Source organism: Polyodon spathula, chromosome 17 (genome assembly GCF_017654505.1).
Source record: "Polyodon spathula isolate WHYD16114869_AA chromosome 17, ASM1765450v1, whole genome shotgun sequence".
NCBI classification, from domain to species: domain Eukaryota; kingdom Metazoa; phylum Chordata; class Actinopteri; order Acipenseriformes; family Polyodontidae; genus Polyodon; species Polyodon spathula.
Window position 1 is genome coordinate 27,202,449 of NC_054550.1, and position 20,608 is coordinate 27,223,056.

At 36.1% G+C, this 20,608-nt stretch overlaps 1 protein-coding gene across 2 annotated transcripts in view; it reads right to left on the reverse strand.

Annotated features, from left to right (window-relative positions):
- Positions 1 to 20,608, reverse strand: part of LOC121330224 (syntaxin-binding protein 6) — a 47,466-nt gene that overhangs the window by 19,176 nt on the left and 7,682 nt on the right. Inside the window, exon 2 of one of the 2 annotated variants that reach the window (XM_041276567.1) lies at positions 18,600 to 18,787. The exons of the other annotated variant lie outside the window; for it this stretch is intronic. Within the exon in view, the coding sequence (XP_041132501.1) occupies positions 18,600 to 18,753 (154 nt within the window). The 5' untranslated portion in view covers positions 18,754 to 18,787. The remainder of the gene's footprint in view (positions 1 to 18,599; positions 18,788 to 20,608) is intronic. 2 annotated transcript variants of the gene reach the window in all.

Consider the following 20,608-nt stretch of genomic DNA (forward strand, 5'->3'; position numbering starts at 1 on the left):
AGCGTGGCGTTAAATGCTTCCTTAGCAGCTTTCAGCTGCCCGGACGGGTAGGGTTTCTAAGCCAGGATAGTATACAGGTAGCATCACCTGATTCCCTATATGCTGTATTGCCTGAACGAAAGGGAAATATATATATATATAACGTCTCTGCAGGTTTTCAACCATGGTGATCTGCAATACATGTTGGTCAGTTTCATTTTATACCTCCGAGTTCATTTTAAATTAATGAGTTGCAAGATAAATTGGTTGAAACAGTACTCACGACAGTCAACCTCATTAATTAAATTTGATAAACAAGAGCAGTAAAACACATTATTAACCAACCAGGCACGAGGTACTTTGCTTTACCACTGCAGCATAGATTCACTCGTGCCTGGAAACCACAGTTTCACAAAATGTCACAAGTAATCTTCAAAAACAGCATGAGTACTTTACGCACAGCTAATTTACATATCAATCCCCACCTTTCCCATTCATTTCCATGCTGTCGGGTGAAAAGCCTGGTTTACTCGAGTAAAATAAACTGAGCGAATGGAAACCCAAAAAAGCATTTTACATGAGACTTTCTTCTCGCGCATGCATGTAAACTCCACCAATGTTAACAGCAGAACTGGAAAGAAGTTGCTGTTTAAACTGGCTGTGAGGCTACCTTAAAGAACATTTCTTATTGGTTTAATATTTAAGCCTCTTTGTTCCCTTTAAGTGTTTGCAGCTAGCAAAATGATTCATAAATCTTACCTGTTTTGCACTTCCATTAGCTACATCGATATCACTTTAATGATAATAACTTTGTAATAGTCCACCATAAGAGAGTGGGATTACTAATGCAGGCCTGCATATTTCCCAAGTGAGCAACACATCATTGTCTGTCCTGCTGTGCAAGAAGGGATTTTAAATATTTCAGCAGCTTGGCAGCAACAAGTGCGAGGTGGGATTTGAGCTGCTTCCCAAGAGCACATAAGCAGCATCAAAGGTGACAATAAGCCCTGCTGAAACCTGCATTTCTAACGATGCATTTAAATATGCAATCGAGAAAGTCACTCGTCACCTGAAATGAAAATGCAGGACACCAAGTGGCCCTTTATGGTCTATTGGTACTGGGACCATTCTTATAAATCTACCATTTGATCTTATTTAGAGAACATAATATAGCCAATAGAGGTGTGGCAAAACTTGTATTTTCCCCAGAGGAATTGCCTTTAAGAAATATGAAGTTGCTAGGTATTAATTCAATGGAATAAAACATGTCAATTATTTAACACAGAACAATGCAGTCCCTTAGTTTCCATTGTCTATACATTTTTTGCATATCAATCTGACAGTTTTATTTAATATAGAACCTGTAGTGCTGGGAAAGGTGTTATCTCTGCCTAAACTTGACAAAGAACTACATATCCCAGTTTCCACAGCGGTAGGTTTAAGGAAAGGTAACGTTTATGTGATGAATCAGTTGCAATTGCTAGATTTGCAACATATTGTCGTTGTCAGTGTACTGTCGCAGTATGGCAGTAAATAATATCAGCGTCCAGGATGAGAGGAAAATTGGCTTCCAATTGGCTTTTAAAACACTCAATTTGGAAGTTAATTGTAAATGCGAAGGAAGGGCAGCTTTTCTTGTTTTGAAGTTAACACAATAAATAGGTGTTTGTTATATTTAATATCTGCCAACAAATACTTCTTAAAAGGCAATAATTGTAAAATACAAGTATCAGCACGCCCCTAATGGCCAATACCTTTAAGAAGCATACATTTGTTGTAAAAATTGCTGCAATAAATCAATGAATCTTACATATTCAGAAACCACCAAGGCATTCAGAAAAAAGTCCTATAAATCTGCCTTCAATGTGCCTGAAATTATGTCAACATTTCAAAAATATTTAATATGTCTGTATTTTTATATGCACTGGATAAGTGCTGGTAATAAAATCTGCTGCTGATGTAAAAAAAGAAAAGGAAAAAAAAGCAATGAAACAAACCATATTTGCATTATCCAGGTAACATTTTATAGTAGCCACCTACAGAGCATGGTTCTATGCAACAATCTTGTGTAAATGTGTTTTTTTTATATACTGTATGGAACAGTCACCTCCTCTTGAAAGTAGTTTTTTTGAACTACTGTCTACTTTATAATTAAGAATCATTACTCATTGGCATAGGTTTTCCTGGTTGAATCAAAACCAGCAAAATGCTGTTTTGAAACGGAACCTTGGCATTTCATTACAGGAAACCAGTGTCACGTACATGCTCTCTTCCCATTAATTATCCCTTTCACTTATCTCACTGATACAGCTTGGTAACATCTGGTACAGGTACAGGACAAACATACTTGAACTGAAGTTACACAGTGCAAAATGCATTGTTCTTATTAAAAAGTCCACGACCACATATTTTGTTCAGTCTAGAATACCAGACGTAATTAGTGTCTATCAGAAAATAAAGTTACCACAAGATTTTAAGAGGCTGAACCACTTGACCAATCATGTGTGCAGTGAATAAGGCTTAAGTGGTTCGCTGTGAATTAATAAGGTGTATTGGAGTTTAAGAAGTGTATCTACTGTATCTCTACAGACCGCAATCTGAAAATAATGAACAAGTGTATCAAACAAACTCTGACTGGTCTACCGTAAATCTTGTAGGAAAACAATGGTAACAGATCTATTATTACTCTAACTGAGTAATACTAAATGCACATAGTAAACAAGCTGTATCGGCCACACAAGTGTTACAGGATTTACACAAGTTGGAAGATGATGTTCTAAGGGTGTGGCCCTGTTGATCCTGCATGTAAAAGTGTCTAAACTATTACTTTTACAAACATCAACTGTGCGTAAATACAATCTCTACTTGAAATGTGATACATTGAACAACAAAGTTAATTGTACAAGATAAGACAGGTAACACATTTTACACGTACTGTAACAATGAGGCTACTATTAAACGACATTATTCAGTTAGTTACCTTGCGTAATTAGTGTATTGTAGTACTTAATACACCAATATTAATCATGTGATGTTTTAGCTACCCACAGTACATTCATAATGTTGAAGTTGAGCTCACACTGATCCTCAGACCCAACAAAAGAAAGATGATCCCTCTTTAAACCATTTTATGATCCTGTTAGTTGTTTTTCTAAGTCAAAGTAGGACACAGCTCTCGATTTTGAAATAAATGTGATGACAGTGCATTTCCATTGCCTTAATTTTCTGCTTCAACTTAATGTTTTTTGGAGCTGAACATTGAAAACTGCGAAGGTAAGTCACCTAGAGAGACAACACACCAAAAACGTATATCTGCCTGTCACTTGCGTTCAACATACTGTACACTTTTTCACCCCAACAATCTCCTCTTAGCTCCAAGGAGTGTGAATTTCAGTTTGATGGTTTGGGATGTAGACCAGTATTCTGGAGGCGATAAACCGGGTAAAATCCATCAAATCTCCTGCTTCTTGAATATGCGGACAAGGCACTTTTATAAAATTAATTTTCTTCTTTTTTTTTTTTTTTCAATCAAACATACAGAATAGACTTACTTACATAAACCTTAAGTAAACATAGCACAGAGTTCTACCAACTTCTTGATATTTTCATAAAATAAGTAGGCCTATTTGTTTTGTTTGGCAAAACAAAACATTTTACAGCTATTGGTGTATAGTTGAAAATATATTATAACTAGCCTCATTTTGCATTTGAAGAATATGGCAAAAGCAGCACAAACAATAACTAATGCAGGTGATCAAAATGAGGTTACAGCCTATATACACAGCTATTGTAAATGCCCTGTCAAAAGAAACCATGCTGGTGCATACTGACAGTTGTGTTAGGTAGTTACTTTTTTTGTAACTACGGACAAAGGCCAGTAAAATAAAAATTGGCCAGTCTAAAAGTAGCAATTCCATTTGTAATTAAAGAATGACACATCTGTCTTCCAGTGTCAAATTTCCATACAATTTAGATGCCAAATTCAGTCAACTTTACTGCTTTCTCACAGTGCCTTATTTTTCAGGTTACTGCAGTACCAAACCAGGGTGAAAAATAAACACACAGTGCAATGCTTTTCTGGAAGAGGAAAGGATTACAGAATAAGTCTAATACTAGAATGACAGTTGCAGCATGAAACTCATAGCCCATCACATATTTCACCAACATTTTCTGCAAATATGTATTCCCCACTGCAGGTTAATCTGAGAACATCCCAGGGGAGCTGCAGACATCATGCCTGTCTGCTGAAGTAGCTTGTGGTTTATGATGCCACCTGCCTCCTAGACATTCATGACTGTCTGCTGAGCAACAATGGTATACAATTCCTATACTGTTCCTTCACTTAGATCATAAATTTCTGTAAATCTATGTGCATGACTGCAACACATGCAATCTGTTTAAAGAAATGTTCCTGAAAAACAAACATTACAAAGTGGGTGATCACTGTTTTTTAACATCATTTGTTTTTTTATAAGCGCTTGCCTTAGAGCTTACTGCGTCTGTTGGATGTATGTAGAGACACATATTCCCATGTTCATTGCAAATCTGAACAGCAATGAACAGGCTAATACTGAAGCCTTTAATAATCACTGCTTGGAATAACAATACCACTCCAGTTAAAAGGAAAGAATGTCACTATGTAAAAGATAACAAGGCAAATAATGCCTTATTTAATAATACTTTTATTTCAAATCTATACTTCCGTATGCAGTTTAGTTTTAAGATAAAAGGTTTGGTAGAATGCACTTACTGTATCTTCTGTTCCAAGTCTACTGTACAAATCACAAAACCAAATCACAATCTGTTAAAGATGACAGTTATACTCAAAACAGACCCTCAACTGAAAACGAATCACTGATCACATCCAAAAGGAATTTTAGTCTTTTGTACATTCAAATAAATTTACTAAATGTATAATATTTTAGTCTACAGTATGTGGATTGCTTTATTTCTAGTTCATTTCTGCATCACAGCAATGTCGTTATAAAGTCGTGTGTGAAATGATGTAACCTGTATGCATTGCCTTTCATTTTCCCTGTTAACTCATCACTGAAGAAATAAAAAAACAACAACAACAACAACAAAAAAAAAAAATTAGAACTGGTTGTCTTGTTGGCCTTGCCTGCAAGTAATCTTCTGCATTATGTAACAAAAGCTACTTCACAACTAATAGCAGTAACCTCACAGCACTACAAAGGAGCATTTTCGCAGTAATATTAAATGTCGAAATTTGCCAAAAAAGTGAAGTAATTCTTCTAAAAGTAAAACATGGAAACAAAGCAATGTAAATCATTCTAAATGTTTTTTTTTTTTTTTTTTTTTTTTTTACAGATAATGCACTGCAATGGTAATGATACAGTACCTGCCATTTGTCCTGCTCCCAGATAACAAATACATTAAAAAAGCACAAAGTTTATAAAGAATGTCCCCCAATTAAATTACTGTGGTAAAACATTTAAAACCATTTAGAAATGCTCTGTAGTTCAACATACTGTGTTGAGATGCCTAGTTTCTTACCTGGTTCAAAGAAGTTTTGTAAGCACTCACTCAAAGGGATGGAAGCATATATCATACTTACAAAGACATGATGATATGCTTTGTGTTTCTTAAACACAGAACATATTAATACAAAACTAACACCAATGGCACAAGGGTGTCCTTTATTAATGCAACTAAAATGGACGTCAAATCAAGGAAACCATCAGTGCTGCATCTTGCTGGTGTAAAACTACTGTATGTGCTCACTTACACAGAACAGCGGGCACAGTGGGAGTCGGTTGCTAAACCTATTTCAAATTAAGCTGGAAATTAAGATCTCAGCTCAGTTCAGTGCTTCATAATTTGAGCTAAAATTACCTGCCGGGGCCAACAATGTGACAATCTCCTATGGCATACCCAATCAAGATCGACCGCTTGGCCCCCCTTTTACCAGGCAAGCCACTCGGAGATCCACAGTGTCACTCTCATTATCCCTATTCTGAGGCAGAAGACAATGTCAGTAACACACTCCGGATGATATGGAACAAAGGTAACTAAGATTTATGTCATCAGAAAACAGACTTGCATCTCATAAAATATTCCCCATACAGACAGTTCCTAAGGTACAGTAGTAGCTGAAATGAGTGTCACTACTATGAACGTAAAACTACTTCTAATAAAAGACCTGGTTTAATTTGGACAAGTGGTTCTAAAACCTTCATTAGCTCAACCAATCAAAGACCAGAAGTAGGTCATATCCTAGAATAAGATACCTTGAAGAAATATGTGGAAGAATGCCATGCAACCATCTTCATTACAATGGCATCCATTGTTCTCAAGATAACATGAATAATGGGCATTTCTCATTGAATATCTCTATCAGCAGGGATATTAACTCCTATAAAACTAAGAATGATACCTTCAAAATAGTTCCACCCTTACATGGTAATCGTTCTTTTTTGTATGCTTAAATAATACTGTATTACCTGCAGTGTTTATAAAACTAACCCACTCAGTACCAAATAAAATTATTTGAAAAAAAACATCAGAACACAATCTGTATTTATGTCATTTGATACATTACATTTATACTTAACTTTTGTAGTTAACAAAATTAGAGCAAGTTACCATAACAGTTTAAAAAAAAAAAAATGAAGTAGTCTGTCCTCAAATGAAGACAATGGCACTTAATGGGTTAATACAATTAACAAAAAATTCTGTGAAGCAATAAGCCACAACAGGGTGCTGTAAAACAATGCAGGCCTTGAGTGAAGTTTGAGGTGTGTCTGTAATGTGTACAGACTGGGGAGGTTTGTTTCCAGTGTATTATAGTACAAACTGTGCCTCTTGTTTCTTTCTGTGCTCAACGATTACTGAACCCCCGCCACGTACATCATGCTGCTACTTTAAAGCATCCATTGATCCTGAGGAATAATGGACAGCAGCTTGTTCCAGACAGCAAACTAATCAACCATGCTAACAAAAAGAAAAGGGGAAAAAAAAGTGCTGTATGTTAATGGTTAGAGGTGATTAAATGAAAGATACAATAAACAAACAACTAATTGCACTTTCACTGTTGCTGAATTGACGCGACAAGCACAGCCATTGCAAAGACATCAAGCATACAGATAAAAAGCATCCAACACTCTCCATCGACTACAGAGTCAAATTAGTACAGCTCAGGATATCAGCTGATAAAAACAAGTTTACCTGAGCATGGAACTTTATAATCCTCGAGGGGGACTTATAGAAGAGAGATCCTGCTGACTACGCCAAAATTAACTCTGAAAGCAACTCAAAATCGAAAGGTACTAGACTAATCCTACACACAAGTTAGGCAGATTTCTGAGCCTAAGGAAGGGGCCTCAATATATATACAATAGCGTACAGTTTCATATTTTGACTTGGCCAAAGAATAACATAACAGTGTTCTATTGGAAACACTGTTGAATGAACCTGGTTTGCAAAGCATGTTGGTAAACTGAGAACATCTTTGGAACGGGACAAGTTGAAAGGAATTCGCTTCATGTAAGAGATACGTGTTTGAATATTTAGTATCATAAAGCAATGGTAGGTGAAGTAATTTTAAAAAATGGATGGTGAGTAAGTAGATTCAAGAAAATGCAGAGTCCTTTTCTTCAATCAGTTGTTAGGTTTATTGAAATATGCAGGGAGCCTGGTCCCAGGTACAGGACAAATAGAATACTCATCCTTACAATGTTTGCATGACATTAAATACCCTTCTGTATAGATGGTCCACCTCCTCTTTCTCTGACAACCAATAGCAAAGGTACAACACATTATTTTGTTACCATACACTATAAGTATTTAATTTAGTGTGTATGTGTGTGTGTCTGTGTGTGTAGTCTAGTGTGACGACCTCTGAACTCAGTGCATTCTTCAGACGCCTGGTGGTGCCCCAAAAGGTCCATACATCTAGTCTTTGTTATCTTCTTGAGACCCTTTGATTCCAGTGGCATTATCTCTTTGGATCTCTCCGAGAACCTTTGGGTCCAACGCCAGTCCCTGGGAGCCTTTTATCCCCTTTATGCATTGTATTCCAAAAGTCTTAGAGCCTGGCTGATAACAGCACTGTTATCTTGTTAGCTTGTAGTCAATGCTGGGCAAGAAGCTTGTAGACGCAACGTCTCTATCAATTGTTAGCAGTACATGCAATTTGAACCAAACAGTCCGCTATCTGCAATATTAGTCTCTTTTCAGAAAAGAACACCAGTATAGCTCTGCCAGTCCACATGCATAGCAAACTGCTAATCAATTCTCTTTTCCAACAGTAGGACTAATGCAGAGCAGCTGATTCAATGGTAGTCAGGAAAAACAGGATTGTAAAGCTGCAACATTTTTCACTTCATTGCACTGTGACGGTATCATGACAGGTAGAGAGCTGGTTTTGGCTAAATATTGGTAGTATAATCAGGCTACCCTACTCGCCTGTGTTTCACTAAATATTACTTTTATTATTACTATAATATTATTATTATTATTATTATTATTATTATTATTATTATTAATAATAATAATAATATTTTTCATGCAAATAAAGAGTTTTTGGTCAATTGTACAGCTTTTTAGTTTGAGATGATGATTTACCCACCCCTCAAAGTTGTACGTTTCAGACGCACACTTCCTACAGCGGATGGAATGTGCATGCAACATCACATAAATAATGACTGTAGAGAGAGAATATCGACTTTCTAAGATGCATGGAAACCCGGCCAATGTGTCATATGAGATTTGTCATGACACACAGCACAGGTACATTTAAGATCAGCCTCATTTTTATAACTATCTAAACTAGGTTGATTTAACCGACAGCAAATTTGGGTGTGTCTGTCTTTGCGTGAGCTACAGTTGTCAGCATTGTAGCCTAAAGGTTTTAAGTTAATTACATTTGCAGGCAAAGCTGAAAATCTTTTTTTCGGTAATTTCTTACTTTAGCAATAAAACAATAAAAATAAATATTCCCACAAGGTCCAATTATACAGTCCCAGTCTGGCCGCTGTCAGTTTCAATCATTACTTGTTTGGGTCCTCTCAGCTGATGACCCCTGCAACTTGTTTCTGAAGGCCTAAGGAGATCAACTGTAGCAGTGCAGAGATAGAAATAATACTGCATCAAAGATCCAACTGAATGGGTGTGACAGCAACTGTGGGGCAGGCACCATTATAAAGACCTGTAATTGGACAGTCATTAACTGAATACATTGTTACACATTACACAAATTTAATGTTCAATCCCATAACTCTCTAGCTGGGAATGTGGTGAAACTGCCCGTTGAATTAAACCAAAAGGAAGTGAAATAAATTTTGTCTAGCTAGAATGCAATATTGCAGACAGAATAACGCAACCTATCTTAAGTGTGGGTACAGTTCTGTTGTCTGTCGGGATCAGTCTATTACCAAGGTCAGGTTAAAGCCCTACCCTTAAAAAAAAGTCCCATAGTAAAAGCATAGCAAACTGTAATTAAGTTGAATCATGGTAAAGCAAAGTTAACATTTTAATGCCCAGAGAGCTATGGTAAAGCATATTAAAAACATGACAAACCATACTAAAGTAAGGTACAAGCACACTGTAGTATGATAATTGGACCAACAGGAAAATTGCTTACTCCACAATTCACTACAAGAAGCAAATTGATTTTAGGCACTGCTGTCAATCAATGCTAACATACAAATGCACCAGCCTTTTTTATCAACTCTCTGTCCCAAAGTCTGATGGCTCAGCAAAACCTGGGAATGGCAGTGTAGTGCAATCAATACAGCTTTAAACTAGACATGAATGCCATCTCCACCCTACACCTTTTGAAACAGATGCAGTCATAGACTGATCACAGATCAAAGTCATTTTAGCCTACTGAAAACTGAAAAGAAATCATTGTCGACGTATCTTTAACAAATACTGTGTTCATCTGAGCACATATCATAGTCCTTTACAGTCTCTTAATGAAAAATCTCTCAGTTTTACTTTTTTGCAGAAATTTTAGTGCAGGAATATTGTGTTCCCAACTGCATGTTAGGTTAACTATATAAAAGTCCTGCATACAGTAAAACAGGAATGTGCTGTACATTTACAACATAACACTTAAACAGGGTAAATGTACAGATACAGCACTGGTAATGGTTTTAGATTTAACACAGGAAGGTGGGATATACACTTAATTGGGGTACACTTTATTAACTTTTTATAAAAATGTAAAGATACAGGTTGTTCCATAATTTTTGATCATAGATGAGAACATTAAAAAAACATACACAAAAAAATGGAACATTTTTTAAATGGAACATTTTTTCCAGGGATGGAACATGGCAGCTACAAAGTTCTCCAACACGTCTAATGTAGCGGCAAACAAAGACAGTTTCAATCTATGTAATTAATTACCACACTCTGGAACAAACTAGGTGGTATCATGACTAAGTCTCTATTGGTTAATGACATGACTTATTGTCTTAATGTGGTGAACTGAAGTGCATAATAGAATTCACATCACTAGAATCAGTCAATTTTGGTGCAATTTTCATTCCGACGTACAATGATTTAATGTAATTTAATGTATAAATGAATAAATGATGAGATGCACAATGACAGTATTATTATTATTATTATTATTATTGGCAAATAAGTATTACAGCAACTAATACTTTCTGGATATCATAGTCAAATGGTATCTTTTTTCTGTAGGGTGAACACATTTTGTGTTATTGAATTGTGATGACTCCTCATGATATGCATCTTAATACCTGACAAATATCACTTGATTACATGAGATTTATAGCGGTCATTAATAATACATGCTCCAATTTAAGTTCTGCCATCTGCCAAAACAGCTCATCATTAATTGTCATATTTGATTATATTACACAAAGAGCACATTGCATTGTATGAATTGGTTGTGTAGTACAGCAATCACCAGTTACAATACTGCAATTAAAAACATGCAACATGAGTAAAGAGTATTTAGATCTGCCTGCTATTTTCATCTGAAAAGACCCCAGGCAGTGTAAAAAATATTGTCTGATACTTTCTTCTCATCTCTCCCCATCCAATTGCAAAGATTAAAAATCAGGAGTTGATTTATACAAAGTTAAAGTCAAACCAGATGTTATATTGCTCTACGTTCAAGCTTTGACATTCTGCTGGCAGTCTCCTTCACATTAATCAAGCTAGTATTGGAAGTGGCTCTCATGCTGCAGTGCCCTCTCAGACTGATGTATGCCTCTGCCTGAAAGGGGTCAATACCCACCGGATTCTTTTCATTTTCAAAATTACATATTACCCTATGCTTATAGGATAAGCACATGAAGATTAATTTGCATGTTAAGAATCTTAGCTTGGAATTCAATGTTTACAGTAAAGTATATCACAGTCAACACTTCTTTCACCCTTATGAAATCCTGATGCTTTTTCTGTATGTTTCCTTTAAAAAAAAAAAATTTTAAAAATGAATTCGATGTAAAAAAAGGCAACATGGTATGGAATTTATTTTTGATGTTATTCCTTACCAATATTACTATCCCAACTTATCATACTAATTCATATTTGGAAACCGTTTAGCCCCCATGTCTTGCTTTTAGAAGTGCATAGGCTTACATGTGAAATGAAGGGAGTAACTGCATTCACACAGGAAACAGACGACACTCGGGTACAAGCCTGTGTGCCTATTTGCATGATTATGCGGCACTACAGAACTTCAATCTGTGTATCAGTATTGAACAGTGTGCTTTCAGAATTCACGTTCAAGACTGCAAATTACTTAAACACATTCCATTCCAATAATGAACCCACTGTTTTCCATTCAAATTCAATCAACACGAAGCAGGCACAATTACCATATTGTATGTACCATGGCCAAATGGGGTACCTACAGCATGTCGAAGATGGCTAGTGGTATAGATGTCCTGTGCATATTACATTTTATTGTAAACATAGCATTAATACAACATTTAAACAAAATCAGCCTCCTTTGACTATATTAGTCTGCATTAGAACATAAGCACTTTATCTATTTGTATCATTAGAGCTGGATTTTCTACTGAAAAAAATAGGTATTTATCTTGCATCATTCTCTCCATGAAGTTTGATGCTGAGAGCTACAGTACAGGGCAATTTATCTGGCAGAGACAATACATTTTAACACAGTACGGTAGCTTTATTGACACTATATATTAAGGTAGGAGGGGCTCTATTCAAGCATTATTCGAAATAGACAAATTACATACTTTCCTACAATTTACAAGTAATACAATACGGGATGAGCAGCTGGTGTTCTGAAATGAAATTATTCTATATTTTATAAAGAAAACAAACAGTTTATTAACAAGCACCTCACAAAAAGAGAACACAAGGTTTTGCGTGCAACATGAAATCCAATTATTTGAAAAAAAAACGTTATGCAATTTAACTGGGAGGGAACACGGCAAGACTAAAAAGATACAGTATAAGATTGTATTACTAAAGCATGGTCAACAAAAATAAAACTGGCAAGTACTTTATCCACTGGGAATTTCCAAAGATCTCAAAAGAAATACTGTTGATCTGGGACCGCTGCCAATTTTATACTGCAGCCAACTGCTCTTGGACGTACTGAAGGGACCAGTTAAGCAGGTGCAGTAATGGTACATGGATGGACGGACGGCATAAAATGTCTAATCGTAAAACACATTAACAATCGCACACATGCCCACCCCTAAAAAAATCTAGACACAGGTTTTGGACCACACAGTTTATGTTCCTTATTCAAAACATTTTCATGTGCCCGAATACGCCCTTTCCTTTGCCTCTTCGCCGTGCTTGTGTACCTCTATTGCTATCGGTAGATTCCTTTAGACCAGCGGTTTAACCTGTGGTACATATCAGTACTGGTACATGACAGGCTTGCAACTGTTATGCACCGGCAGCTGTTTTTCATGCCGATATGATTCCTCAATCACAATGCTCCCGTAATCACACCGTATTAATATATCCATCTGTTTGTATCCCTGAAATACAAGAGATGAGAAATTATGATGAGAGGTATTTGTTGAGAACTTTCAGAGTTACTAATGGAGAACTAAAGCAGCATCTCTAATACTGACTGTGGTGAACTCTTGTCAAGTAATTAGGACATTTTCAGTGAAAAAAAAACAGTTGTAATGGGGTAGATCTCTGTTTTACAACAACTGTTTAAGATTGCACAGTTACTGGTACACTAGGTGGTCCCTGCTGGAGAAACGTACTGTACTTGAGGTGAAAAGGTTTAAAGCCATTGCTTTAGACTATGTCTTCAACAGCTACAGAGGGCCCTCAGGGAACATTTAAAGGACTGATGATGTCATCAAAAGACGACTGATTTCATTCTTGAACAACGATATGCACATGCATTTTATGAATTTCAATATGAAGGACTTCAGCTCGTTTCAACCGACATGCGATTAACTATGACAAATTGGCAAGTAATTTTATGAATTAGTACTGTCACAAAATGCATTGGAAGGAAGTTGTAGGTCATCACTTTTAATAAGTTATAGTAATTATAGTTTTTTTTTTTTTTTTATCATAGTAAGCAGTCATTTTATTATTACAAAAGAAAGTTATGGGAAGGCTTCTAGAGTTATATAATCACTTCAGTGATAGAGTACAGAAAGATCAGTTTACAATATGTTTTGAATCAAAAGACCCATCCCTTGAAGGTCAGTAAGAATCCAACTTCAACATAATCTCGCATTGCAACATCACTGTTCTCACAAAGGGTGTTGTTGTTTCTAATAGTTTACTCCACATAGGAATGATGCAAAACAAAGAGACATTACATATCACTGGAATTTGTTTTATTGCTCCCAACTCATTGAAGGAGCAACTCCACTTGTAGTTATTCCAACAACACACTAGTTTGCCTTCTAAGATAGGAAAACTATGTTCTCAGGCCAAGAAACAGTGGCACCACATCTTATTACTGGATCATATGAGACAACCTACTGAGCATGGCTGCTCCAGTGTGTGAACATCTGCAATAGTACTTACATCTCAACCCTCTGTCTCTACACTGCCCAAAAACACAGCCAAGTTTCCAGAGTTTCACATATGTACGAGAGGGTGGGTCAGTCTCTGCGTTGATGGAATAGGTTTAGCTTACACTGAAGCTATAACAGAAGAAATCCTGCGGAATAACTGCCCAGGTTATAATAGAACAAAGGATAAACCTCAAAGTAACAGGCAATATGCAACTTGGGGCTAAATAACACGCTGGTTGTTGGTCCTTGTTGTTGTGTAAAAAAATATGACACCAACATTTGGCAACACCAGGTGATAATAAGCCTACCAACAAGGGCCATGGGTGGTGTTAACGCAATAGGATACAGTAAGATGTGCTTTTCTCTGAAATTACCACACCGAGGGGAATATTCATAAAAGATGATAAAAACATATACACAGAATCCAAATGCTGCAACCATCTACTTAAGCTTCACTGTCAGTTTTACAGCAATGTACACCTTGAAGGGTCTTATTGTGTTTTACTATGAACCATTCCAGAAAAGAAGTTTAAGAAAACAAAAATATAGTTTAAGAAAACAGCAGTGCTAAAAGATTTATGTAGAAAACATTTTGTGTATTACACGTTTCAGCAAGCTGCTGTCCAATGAATACGGAAAACATTGGCCTGAAATATTGTACAGCACAAATCCAGCAATGGCTTTACTAGGATGAAGATTGAGGGATATGTTTTCAACAATTATACACGCTCAAGGAAATATAAACCACGTCTGTACTATTTTGTAAACAACATGTTTGAAAAATACCTTTTTTCTGATTAGCTACAATGTTTTTTACTTTTGGAATCCATGAGTTCAATTCACTTGGGGTCTTATCCAATATCTAACTACTGTCCTCCACGACTAGAATATTGTTTCACTCTGATTGACAAAAAGTTAATTAGTAAGTGTTGTTTACTGTCTAGTTATGTTCTAAGGTTGTGCTAGATGATTAGCGAGTGAGGTTATTTTACTAGTCTTGAAAACATTTTAAGCAACATTGGTAGGTATGTTTAAGCTCTACTTAAATCTCTTTCTGCTGGTTCCACAGATCCCTTACCTTACTTAAGGTAACATTACGAAGCCTAATAAAACCGGGGTCAAAGAAACTAACTGAAACCATGGCAACGATATATACAGTAACCCTGGAAATGATATATACAGTATGATGTACAATACCTATTAGTAAATACTCATTTTTATAACAAATTATGCAGGCTTGAATTTTGCTCAGCTATCAAAATTATTTCCTTGTCATAGGTCACCTTTGAGGAAAAGAGGATAGAGTTGGGCAAGAGTACTTTTTTTTCTGGTAGTAAAAGATGTCAGCACAAGGTACAGCAAGCTTTCTCCAGGGAGTTCAATGAAGTGTCTTGATGAACAGCCAGACTGCGACAACTGTGGCAGCGCATTCAGTGGTAGATGTAAATCCTAGGCAGCCTTGAATAGCTCTCTGAATAGATCTACTGTACTACATTGCCTCATCAGTAGACTCTGTCTATTCATGGAAAAATACAAGAATAATGTATTTCAATAGGAAATCCCTCATGTATCATATTTTATGGAAAGGGAAACCTGTACTGAAAAGTGCCTGATCTATTCAAAATGAATTAAAAAAAAAAAAAAAAAAAAAAGTTACCGTACACATTAATAACAGAAGCCTTTTTGGAATTTGTGCTTAAATTCAATAATAATTAGTAGTCCAATATCACATATTGTTTACACGACTTTAAGGGCATAGCCGATAAGGAATTCATTACTATTATTTATTTTTTTTAATTTTTTGATGATTTTATTTTTTTAAAAATCATATTAAAAAGACCAGGGTGTAGTCCTGTCTTGCGCCCTATATCTGCCGGGTGAAGTGCTATAGGATTACGCAATTACAGATAACGGAAAATACAATTAGATCACTGTATTAGATACTGTAACTACACTATTTCATTTTCAAAGGTATAGTTGAAGAATGCATTTCCAGCTGATTTATGACCTAATATTTGTGAATAAAACAACCTGGATTATATTACAAAACATAGAGGCTAATATACAAATATCAAATTGAATACAGCAATCACTCTTTGGATCCTGCCCAAGCACCACCAGTCTTGGATTTCTGCATCATATGTTCCTTAAATTACAAATAAAATAACAGAACACAGGCTCCTGAGATTCAACTTTTTTGATGCTCCATTAGCTTCCCTCTCATAGGACTGTATGAATATTAACACATGATGAAACATACTGCTAAGTACCATTTGCCAGCTGAAAGTACACCCTCTTCATTTACGTTTGATCGCCTCGACTGAGGACTACGTTAAATATACATATACATTTCTTTCAATTACTATTTTAGTACCCATTCATTTGCCACATTTATCTACTGCGGTAATGAATGACTTCCCAGCAGCTTAGCAGAGACTATATGCTCCATAGGCATCTCAGGGAATGGCAAAGTACTTGTGAATGACGAGGTTTGTGATTAAAAGGCTGGCAAACTATATACCAGTCATAAAGATGCTTATTCAGTCTATCTAAATGATGGAAGATGTAACATTTTATTTATTTATTTATTTTTTTTTTTTCGCATTTTACTGCATCAACATTTAATAAATCAGGGCACGGCTCAATATAATCGGGTTCTCATTCGCCTGCGGACTTGAAGGTGCCAACTTCTATGGCGGCATTAAGCATGTGGTGCACTGAATACATTTACAGAGTGCACCACCCTCATTATCATGCATGTCAGGGATACATACAGTACAATAAGGCTTGTGGTATGTCTCTTAACACTGCAGTTTCATCACTCAGCTTAGAATCCTGTTTCACTGACTGATGTCAGGAAATCTGGAGCCGAATTAAATTAGTAACTATTACTCACTTACTGCTGTGCCATTTTACACTGCAGCTGTAGTAAGATTACTTTACTTTGCTGGTGAGAGTGTAAGGGAGGAGTGATTATTTTAAACATGGCAAAATATTGAGCAGATAAAAAAAAATCAGTGACTGTTTCAATATATTCAGACTAAAAATTGCCTTGAAGTACAACCTCCTCTAGTGCATGACCCTAAATGCCTCGGTTAAGGGTCTCAGCTACATTATGAACATCCAAATATACTGAGCTCCAATCCCAGATCACCTCTAATACATGAATATTTTATGTGACTGCACCCATAGGCCTTTAACCATTCTCTCTGAGTTACCCAAGTGGGAAAAGAAAAAACTAATTCACATTGTTACATGAATTCTATACAATTCATATTAAATAATCCAGTGATTTACCACAGCACTGGCGAATGAATCACTGTTTGAATTTCAAGCCAAAGGCCAAGAGAATTGTCCCTGTCTAAAGTATTACAGCAGGTTCTCTTGCTCCTAAAGCACACTGTACTGCTACTGTTAGAGTGAAACCTTTAGAAGAAAGAACATATAAAACCTAAAGTATAAAACATAAAGTATTACAGCAGGTTCTCTTGCTCCTAAAGCACACTGTACTGCTACTGTTAGAGTGAAACCTTTAGAAGAAAGAACATATAAAACCTAAAGTATAAAACATAAAGTATTACAGCAGGTTCTCTTGCTCCTAAAGCACACTGTACTGCTACTGTTAGAGTGAAACCTTTAGAAGAAAGAACATATAAAACCTAGGTGGACTCAGGTCCAAATAACTACGCACTCAAAAAAGTCACTGATATATATTTTTTTCTATTTAATATACTGTTACAGTAATAAACAATGCTACTTTTTGAAAATGTATTTGTACATGTGCTTTTGGCACTATAAGTTGCTAGCCTGTGCAATACTCCGAGAAGAATATGGCTAATTTGAATTCCTTGTAATACTTTATATCAGTACTTTCACCAGCAACACAGTACAGGTTATCTGACATTTTGAACATGCACTATACAGAGGTGGTCCTAAAGCACAATACATCCTGAGGCTATAGTTCCATAGTAGAAAGTGATACTTTGTTCGGCAAAGCATTTGTAAAGAAACTATAAAATGGCCTTAAATTAGGCAAATCAATAATAGGCAGGTGTTTTATGCATAAGAGATATTAAGTCAGTATGTGACTGCAACACAAAAAATGGAGACAACAGATCTTAGGTCAGCGTCTTGATTCAGGTTAATACACTGAATTCCCCATTGAGAAATGTTTTAAATATATTTACAAACACATGACATTAATGACTAATGGACACTTACTGATCATAAGGCCATAACACGTAACTAAAGCTTTCACTTCAAAACTGTCCCTTTAAATAGATGTCAAGCACAATTTGGCACCCTAGAAGTGATATGATCTGATTAATTTTGTACCCTATATTATCAACAGTAGGAAACAAAACATGATTATTAAAAAAAAAAAAAACAAGGTGGGAGCTATAGTTTGCAACCCAACAGCCCTCCCAGCAGTCCATTCACTATGTTATCCCATCAGCAGAGCATTTTGGGTTCTCTCCCCAAATCAAGTCTTACGTTTTTCTGAAGTGTTTATCCATTTTAGCTCCCACAATTACCTTGTCAGTGCAAGCTGTTTGATGGATGACCACATTCAAGACATCCTCTGAAGCCCTACTAGGAAACTCTGGGTGGCTTCAGAACCACACATGCTGACATTACCTGACAGGCATATAAAGGTCATGTAGTCTCCCTGCCCTCCCGTGGCAAGGAACGGGATCTTTTTCTTCATTCTCCTTTTGACCTGGACTGCTCCGAGCATTTTCTCATCATGTGGTGCAAAAACCTCCTTGTTGATGGCAGATTTAGCACTCATTGTCGGCTGGGCACACGTCAAACAGCAGACTTAACTGTAAGGAGAAGAACATGTACCAAATCTATTATTCATCTCAAGGATTTCTGCTTACCAGACGTGGATAACGATACCATAGAATTGGGATGATAAATACATGGATGGTCAGGCTTACTACAAAAGCCTAACTACCCCAATTGTTTCTGCACTGGGCGACTAATTGGGCGACTCAAACCTAATTTAGAAAGTCCAATCTAAACCAATTATTGTGTTATACAGTTGTTCTTTAATATACTTTATTAGTCTTTGATTTGTACATGCCCAGCTCATTTCACAGGCCCCAATTAGCATTCTTGGACTATGCAACTTTACTTTAGGTAAGGTGGTCTGATCTGTGAACCCTCCTGACAAAGATTAAAAAAAAAAAAAAAAAAAAGCTGGATCATTTTGAAGTTAATGCAATGGGTAGCATCTATGTAATTATACTATACCTTTTGCCATTTAAGTATTTTTTTTATATTGTTTCTATAAAGTAGGTAAGAATATTAAAAATATGTTACTTAATGTAGTAGCAGCTCCCCTTATGTGTGCATGTCCAACCATGAAATGAATTCACTCTATCCATTTTACAGTTCTAGCATTGTATTTCTGCTGTGTTATCAGAAACTGCCCTGTAGGAATAATCCGAAGCTCTGGTCAATTTCAGAGCTGTAGAAGTGTCAAGGGAAGACACGTTATGGTAAATCTGTAAAAGAGTCACCCAACTCTCAGGGCTCTAGGAAATACTTTTAAAGAAGGATCATTGGATGTTGTCCACTTTCTTATATTAAGTGATCATGAAAACAATATGCTTGAATTCCGTCACTAGTCTAAAGGCTTTAGGTGACTTAAATGTGAATTACAGCACTCTGGAATTGATTTTAACCCTCCCAATGAGATCCAATGGCCCTAAACGATAAGCAAAAGTTTGATGACTCACTTTAGTGCCTAGAGTTCGCAAAGAGTTCATGAAAGGAAACTGTTAGATTATCACTGAAAACTGAGTATGCAACTGGTTTTGCTGCCAGCGGACAGCTACAGCCTTGTGGAGGTATCAAAGACTGATTACTTTACAGTAATAAGCTATAAGAGAACATGTGCCTGCTTCAGTTCTGATTCCAAATATTCCAGTGGGTGTCACTATTGAGTGTAAAGAGAAAAAGAAAAAAAACACACACACTTTACCACAAAATATATCCTACAGTATACTAGTAAAATGTATCCCAGATGTTTTACATACAATATGGGGAAAAAAAGAAAACAGGTTGCTCTAACCTACTTTACTCCTTAGAAACAACAGAGAAAACAATAAACCAAGAGGTTTGTAAAGGTTTTATGTTTTACCTTTGAAAGCAAAGCACTGTGAACCGGAAACAGCAGGTACACTACTGTGAGCAATTTGACCCAGTTTTTGATAAAGGACTGTATGTTTAAAATACAAACAGGCTAGCAGCGAAACAGTAAACACAATTGGAGATCATGCTTCAGCTACGAGGGGGCAAAGTGGTCCATCAGAAATGGAGGAAAAAAGGATACAGAAACAATGACAAAAGTATTCAAAACATTGATATATATATTATATATATATATATATATATATATATATATATATATATATATATATATATATATATATATATATATATATATATATATATATATACTTAAAAAAGGCTACTATGGGGCATGGCATGATTTGTATAGTAGTGGCAGCTTTTACAGAGAATCAGAAACCTGGCAGGAAGCCAGGAACTTTTTTATTCCAGTTTCAGCTCAAGCCAACCTTTTACAATGCTTTTCCTGCCAGACTGTCGTAAATTGCAGGTCAATACAGTCTCTT